General features: G+C 44.2%; 1 protein-coding gene across 2 annotated transcripts; it reads left to right on the forward strand.

The window, feature by feature from the left end:
• The first annotated feature begins 1,003 nt into the window (after positions 1–1,003).
• On the forward strand, positions 1,004–7,606 carry LOC123042243 (putative ubiquitin-conjugating enzyme E2 38). Of its 2 annotated transcripts, XM_044464741.1 has the most exons (7): positions 1,004–1,206; positions 1,294–1,399; positions 4,405–4,815; positions 4,895–4,958; positions 5,327–5,466; positions 5,548–5,859; positions 6,978–7,606. In XM_044464741.1, the coding sequence occupies exons 1-7, from the start codon at positions 1,193–1,195 to the stop codon at positions 7,323–7,325; spliced, it is 1,395 nt and encodes a 464-aa protein (XP_044320676.1). In that variant the 5' UTR covers positions 1,004–1,192; the 3' UTR covers positions 7,326–7,606. The 2 variants fall into 2 exon arrangements, with proteins under 2 accessions (XP_044320676.1, XP_044320672.1); XM_044464737.1 differs by having other exon boundaries at positions 1,178–1,399.
• The last annotated feature ends 361 nt before the right edge of the window (positions 7,607–7,967 follow it).

The raw sequence follows: 7,967 nt of genomic DNA on the forward strand, positions 1-7,967 counted from the left end.
TTGACACCGACAGTCGGTCCTTGGTGCTCCCATTTTCTTGGATTTATTCCAACAATATTTGTTCAATGCGAGGAGACGTTCCTGTCGAGTACATGACGTATGTGGTGACTTTGTCAATCTCAAAATATTATGCTACCCAGTCTTTCAAATATGCTCATAGGGGTAAGGTGTGGACGTATGTTCAGAGATGAGTGTATGAGGAGCGTCTTTGATTATACTGTGTTAAAAAAACTATTTTCCATCTGATTCGGCTAACTGCATCATGATCATGCATCCAGTTGCTGAGAGACGCTGCGAACCAACCTGTGGTTGGAAGGCTAGAGGGACTGTGGTATTTCCAGCCTACTAGGGTTCAATCCTGATGCTCGCATTAAATCCTAAATTTATTCAGGATTTTCGGCGATGCGCATTCAGTGGAAAGAGACGTTCCCGTCGATGACGAGGTGTCTACGGTGAATTCGTAAATTTCAAGATGATATGTCGGCTTAGTATTTTGGAGGTGCTCGTAATGATAGAAGGTGCATGTGTCCGTTCATAAAAATGAGTGTATGTGCGTGTATATTGTCTCTGTATTGTGTAATTTTTTTTGCCGAGAGACGCTATGGCTTTCGAGGGAAAGGCATCCAAAAGGACAAAAAACAAGCGCACCGAACCGCATTGCCCACTCCACGCGCCCTACTCCAGCGAGCCGGAGCCGTGAGCCACACACAATCCCACAGATCCTCACCGCGCAGAGCATTCGCGAATGCCCAAAAAGCGCACGCGGAGTTAGCAGTCGGTAGACCCATCCCCATACCACTCTCTCACTGACATCGGGCCCGAATCCGGATCCCGGCCTTGACTAGCCCGCGCGTGGGTCGCTTTCTCGGTGGACGTAGCCCGCCTCCCAGGCCCGGCAGTCGTCGTCGCCGCACGAAAACAAAAATAAAAAAGAAGAGGCCCGCGTCACGCGTGGGCCACCGTCGTGTGATCTGGCTGCCGGGTGGTCCCGCAAGGAGCTCACGTCATCCACGGTCGGTGGCGGCACACGACTAATGTTCCTCTGCGTCCTCCCCCTGTGCACCGCTACGCGCACAACGCCCTCGCCCTCGCACACCTCCTCGGCTGGCCCCTCCCCACTCGGCCCCTCCCCTCTCCTGGTCGCCCGCCGCTCGCCGCTCGCCGCTTGCCGCGCCATCCATTGGACTTCGCCATGGACGCCTCCGAGTGCGCCGCCCCTCCGCCATCTTCGAAGAATCAGCCGTCGATTGTATTTCCGGGCGATTTTTTGATGGGCTCCTTGATCTGTCGCAGATACCCGCACATGCAAGGGGGCGCGTCGTCTTTGTCGTCGTCCTGCCGCGCCGCCGACGCCGCCGCCTGGGACGCCGTGAAGCAACAGAAACGCCAGCGCTGCCAGGTACTACTACTCGTCGCGCGACCTTGCCGTGTGCGCAAATTCCGGCCGTAACCTCCCTTCTTCTGGTTTGCTACCCGAGCAGTTTCCGTGCGATCCGATGTTGCGGCCGTTGCCTTGTTGTAAGGCGTCGACGCGGAGCGTTACACGAGGGTTTTGGCCTACTTGGGTCTTGATGTTTTTTAATAATTAAATAATCCGTTTTTTCGTGGGGTTTAGGTTTGGCGATTTGAGGCGTGATTATGATTTTAAGGTGGAAAGTATCTTAATACCATATAAGGGTAGTAGGGTTCGCGGGACAATTTTGTCTTTAGGTTTCTGGAGATTGATTGTGGTAGAATTGGGGTTTTCTGGGCCCTTGACTCAAACATTTCACGGGTTTACAGTAATGTGTTTATTGACCGGTTTTTGTTTATTTTTCTGTGTGCCTTTAGAGACTAGAAAGAAATGTCTGGTGTTCCTTCATAGTTTCGTAGTGTTTGTAGAATTGCAGTCTGCTTTCATATGTTGTTTGCCGAAGTTTTGATCTTCTTGTGGGTAGAAGGACGAGTACATCAATATACACGGAAGCTGCAAGGAATACATTCTAGCATATTGAATCGATGGTGTCTCTAGGATGTCGACATATTGCTGATGTACTTAAGCTTCAAACAGTTGTTTGATTATGGAGGCGTCTGTGTGCTGAATCTAGCTACCCGAGCATCTCACTCATATTTTATAACCTTATTAATTGTAGAATTGTTGGTTCTTCACCTGGGCAAAGTTGGCTACAACATATCCATGACTGTATCAGCATGATAGGTGTTTCTTAAATTCGTTATGCACGAATTTTTTTGATGCTCTAGCGGTAAGCTGTTCAAGTAGTTTTACATGTGAATTGTTAGTAGAGCACGCAGGAGTGAGATATAGGGCTATGATTTTTTTTGGGGGACAGTGATCTAGCAACGCAAGACGCTTGTGGCAGGCCACAAGGTCTCATGTTTAACGTGAGGACAATTTCCCTTGGGATATTCGAGTACCATTGTGGAAATGAGAAGGTTTTGGAGCATCATGGTTTCAATTTCACTTTCTAGATTTATGTGTTAATTATTACTGAATATATTTTCCCAAGTTCAAACTTCAGGCCTCTCTGATTCACAGGATTTGCAAAATGCGGGAATAGAAAAAACGTAGGAATAGAGTGGCATGCCATCGTAAGGGTGTTTGATTGTGCACAGGAAAAACGTAAGATTATTTCAAGGAGGTTGGAGTGGATGGAAAATTGCCTATGAAATCTAGTGCAAATAATCTAAAAAAAATCCTATGGTTTCCAATCGTATGAATCAAACAACCCATGGAGGAAAATTTCTAAGGATTAGAATCCTTCAAAATTCCTTTGAGAATCCTTTGAATCAAAGAAGCCCTCCTTTGCCTGTTAAGTTAATACTACAGATATGCTCGACATTTCTTAGTTTGATGTGGATCTGGGCATTGCATGTATTCTGCTAGCTGTTTGTGCGTCACGGAGAGAAATTAAATAGTTGTGATGATCTTGAGCTTTTGTACTTGTTTATTTATTGGTCGAAGAAGTGACTTTTTATACCCTCTCTAACAGGGGCATTACCTGTTTTGTAACTTAAAAATTGTCAATTTAACTTTAGGTCATATATTATTGCTAAGTCAATTTTATACGGTTGTCAGTCTACAATAGACATGGGCACCGTGGAGACAAGACAGGCCCCCCCCCCCCCCCCCCCCCCCCCCCCCGCGCGACCACCATTCCACTAACCCTAGTTTAAAAAACCGAGAGGAACTGGTGGTTCAACCAGAAAAAAATGGAGCCTGCTCTGCTCTTGTTCAGTGAGAAGGCAGTCCTGCAACTGACCCCGCCAGAATCAGTTGAACTGTGATTTTCCAACAAACATATGACTGGTCCAGCTGGCCTGCAGTGCAAGGATTATGAGTTGAACGACTAGTTTCAGTCGGGTTGTTGACTAGGTTCTTCATGTAGCCTAGCTCTGTGAGTCGAGGGCTGGAGCGACTAGTCGTGGACTAGTTGGCATGTTCGATCGACTCAATTTTGGAGGGATAGATATCCACTCCCTCTGCTTGTTCTGCTCCGCCCCTCTGCTGTTGTGCTCCTCACCTGCTGTGCTCCCTTGGATCCGCCCCTCTTCTGCTGTGCTCCCTTGGATCTGCCCCTCTTCTGCTGTGCTCCTCGTGGATCCGCCGGCGATGGCAAGCAAGCACTCCTGTGCTGTTGTACCAAGTATTTTCTCCCTTCTCTCCATCCCTTCTTCCTGGGTTTGATTTCTCCCCTTCCTTCTTGGTTGGTGGAGAAGCAAAGACTGTGGCCATTGTATATAATAGTTGGCACAGCCCCAGGTTCTTCAACCACTTCCCATGCATTCAATTTTTATCGTATACTGTACTGTACTATATAGTACTCTCTCCATCCGGAATTACTTAATATCCAATGGAGGGAGTGTATACTACTCCCTCCATCAAATAATATAAGATGTTTTTGCAAGCTAACAGCTCGCAAAAAACGTCTTATATTATGGGACGGAGGGAGTACATACTATGTATTAGTAGCTGGGTACTGTAAGTTGAGTGCTACAGTACCATGTCGACTAGTCCAGCAGTAGTCTAGATTAGTCACGATTGGTCTATGAGTGTCAACCTCGGCTCGACTCGTAATTCTTGCTTTAGTGTCACTGCGCTGGAAAAATATATTTGTGTGGGGCTGGGACTGGACCTAGTACCTCAAGGCTCCTCGGTGAAGTGATGGACTATTCTAGCCACCTGGAGTAAGGTTGTTTGGTGACTTAGGATGGAAAGATAACTTATTCATACCTGATTTATGTACCATCACAGTAATAATACCACAAGCGAATGTCTAATGCTGGCAGCGAAGAGCAAAGGATCATGATATGTGACTTAAATTTACAACTATTGGTGGACTCAAGTTTGTATTTGTTGTGGAAAAGTTTTGTGTTTGCTTATAACTACGTTGGCATATTTTACAGGGATCATCATCCGGTGATAAAGTTGGATCCTGTACAGAAAGTAACTCCTTCAAAGCATCTGAAGCCGAGCTACAGAATTTTGACTCTGGTGAAATTGAGGAAGAAGATTATTATATAGATGATGAAGATGAAGGCTGCTACGATGATGACAATGAAGGATCTGACTATGAATTTGATGAAAGTGATTTCAATCAGCAGCTGGCTGATAAATTTGATGATTTAGATCTGCCTCCTGGTGTGGAGGCTTCTGTACCATGGTTGCAGAAAGCTGCAACTGATGACGGCCCTGGCAATTTTAAGTCAATGTCAGAAATAGAGGATGAAATTGGTAAGAAATACAAGTTCTTCAAACAGTTTGACACTGTTGAGGATTTCTCCGATCATCATTATGCTAATAAACCTGTTGGAAAGGTAAAATCATATGCATATTGCTTTATTTTGTACCTTCTTTTTGACTCGATACTTATTGTGTTCTTTAACTTCACTCCAGGCAGGGAAAGAGTGGACAAAAAGAATTCAGCATGACTGGAAACTTCTGGAGAATGATTTACCAGGTCAGCTATTTCCAAGAAAGAAAGTATAAATACGTGCTTAAAACGCTCCCCACAAGTGATTTACATAAATTTTGAAGCACATTGAGGATCTGATTTGACCCACCCACTTCTACATTACTCAGTTTTGCTTCGAATTTTGTGCAAATTTAGTTCTTCTGAGGGCATATGTTGTCTTGTCGAAGAAAGCTCTATCGTTAATGTTTTTTAATGTGTTTTAAAAAAATTCGTCTTATTATTTACTTTCACCTACAAATTTTTACAAAGCCTGCAGCTCACTGTTGACTCTCCTGGGTTAAAATTGCTAAAGCTTAGAAATGTGCATTGTTGTACTATTTACATGAATTATTGTTCTTCTGACTTCTGTGCAGCGTCCATATATGTTCGTGTCTCGGAGAATCGAATGGACCTTCTCAGGGCTGTGATGATTGGGCCTCAGGGAACACCCTACCATGATGGCCTTTTCTTCTTTGATGCTCAATTTCCTGCTAGTTATCCTGCAAGTCCTCCTGTAAGTATTGACATTTTGGTAACCTCGTATGTAATGTATTTCCATATGTTGATTGAAATAACCGTTCTGGTGCTTTTGCAGACTGTATACTATCATTCTGGAGGACTTAGGCTTAATCCAAATTTGTATGCTTGTGGAAAAGTCTGCCTTAGCCTCCTAGGCACCTGGGAAGGTCATGGTTGTGAGAAGTGGAACTCAGCTCACTCAACCATGTTACAAGTGCTAATCTCCATTCAAGCTCTCGTATTGAATGAGAAGCCATACTTCAATGAGCCAGGATATGAAACATATGCCAACAATGCTAGTGGGCAGAGGACTGCCTTGGAGTATAATGACACAACATTTCAATACTCATGTAGGACAATGTTGTACTCGCTTCGTAGGGCTCCACAGGTAACATACTGCTAATTATCAAGCTCTCGCAGTTCCCGACATGGGTGCACAAGTACTCACTGTTCCGAAGATTCGTCAAAAATATAACTTGCTGAATGTGGATGTATGTGATGCTGTTTTGTTAGAAGGGGAGATAGACAACAGAAAAAATCTACTGAACTGCAACATCAAACTATTGAAACCATCCAATTTTTGCCCTCGGGTGGTCTCACAAATGGTCCGTTTGTTAATGTGGATACCACATGTCCACCATGTCACAGCGAGCGCCAAACAATCTAACATAAGCTCCACCATTTGTATAAATATATCTTTCACAAGAAATGCTAGAATGGAAGAGAAAAATTGGTAGAAACAGATAAGTAAACACAATTTGGTGACATGGCAGTGATGTGGTGCACATGTGGCATGCATGTCACCAGAAACTACTTAACTACTTGTGAAACTACTCTAGGGTGATTTGTTTTACTATTTGAAAAGTTTGTGAGCCAGACTGTTTTTGAGTTTACTGTTAAAAAGTGAACTTGTGCCAGAGTTCGGAGTTGAATGGTGGACTTCTTTCTAGAAGAGAACATCATCAATTTGTGGGAACCTTGAACATTTGAACCATGATGGAGTGACACGGGATTACTCATCATCAATTTGTGGGAACCTTGAACATTTGAACCATGATGGAGTGACACGGGATTACTCTTGTGGCCTAGAAGGGTAGAAGACCCTCCACTTGGACATTAGTTTGGACTCTGTTTTTGTGTTATCCTGAAACCACGCCAAGTATGAAGGATGTCAATTTTAGGGTTGCTAAGTGGACCAATGCAAGAATTCAGGGTTGAAAATATTTTGTTTTCTCCCTCTTTTTGATATGGCAGTGCTTTTTGGTAGCAAAGACAGCCATAACAGTAAAATCTTGCTAATCAGTAAGGTTGCTAGATTCTGTATCTAGTTTGGCCAGTGTACCACAGCACGACAACCACAAATTTGGCACTTATTTTGGTTGTAGTATGGAAGTTGTTATTATCTTCAGTAGGGTGCGGTGCACTGAGAAGCTTTTAGGTAACATAGCTTGCACACCAGAAAATCAAATTAACCTTTATCGTTGGCTGTTGCTTTGCTTGTTTCAGCACTTTGAAGATCTCGTTGCTGGCCACTTCCGTGAGCGCGGCCGTGCCATTCTGGCTGCATGCAAATATTACATGGAGGGTAACAAAGTTGGGTCCGTAGTTCCTGACGAGGACGACGAGGACAAGGAACTGGAAAGCGCAAATGCAGAAGGATCCAGCAGTGGAGTGAAGCCAAAGAATAATCAGGTAGATTTGCGTGCAGGCGCAGGTGTAGTTCGCCCTGCATCCTTCAAGACCAACATGGAGGTTCTGTTTGAAGAGCTCCTGATGGAGTTCAATGTGAAAGGTGCTGACACCAAGAAGTTCTGTGCCGAGAAGTTGAAGAAGAGCCAGCCTGCTGCTGCTTGAAGGATCCGGCTGCAGCACCATATATCTGTGGTGGTTCCATAATGGGAGTGAAATCCATAAAAAATGATGGTTTCATTTCTTGCCTAACTATAGGAATGATATGTAGATGGCTCTTTTTTTGCGCCCTTTGCCGTACTGGTCCTGTGGACTCGGAACTGGGAAAAAAGTGGTGGTTTAGATGCTAACTGAAGCGTCCACCCCCTTAGCTTTGGAATATCGTTTGCTTATGAGTTACTAGTACGTGAGGCTACATGTTCATTATGTCGTGATTTAGTTGTTCATGAGATCCTCCCAATGCTTTATCCTAGATGCCAATGTAGGAATCAAGAGGGCGTGTCAATACATTCAGAAGGATAGAACATTGGTTCCTGTTAGTCAATTGCAGTTGGCAAGTGGCAAGTTGATTAGTGCTACTAATCGAAGTAATGCTGCAGCGCGTGAAAAAAGCTATAACATTTTTCGAAGATACTGGATCTACATTTCAAAGATAGGAATAGACCTTGTAAGAATTCGTCCGATTAACTAGTAAAGCCGATAAACTGATTAATCGTCCGGTTAATTGATTAACTTGCCAATTCTATTAACCTCCTACTCGCTAGCCAACCGAGTAGTTACGAGTTAGTGATTTTCTCAATAACTTGC

Source organism: Triticum aestivum, chromosome 1A, assembly GCF_018294505.1.
Source record: "Triticum aestivum cultivar Chinese Spring chromosome 1A, IWGSC CS RefSeq v2.1, whole genome shotgun sequence".
Lineage (NCBI taxonomy): Eukaryota > Viridiplantae > Streptophyta > Magnoliopsida > Poales > Poaceae > Triticum > Triticum aestivum.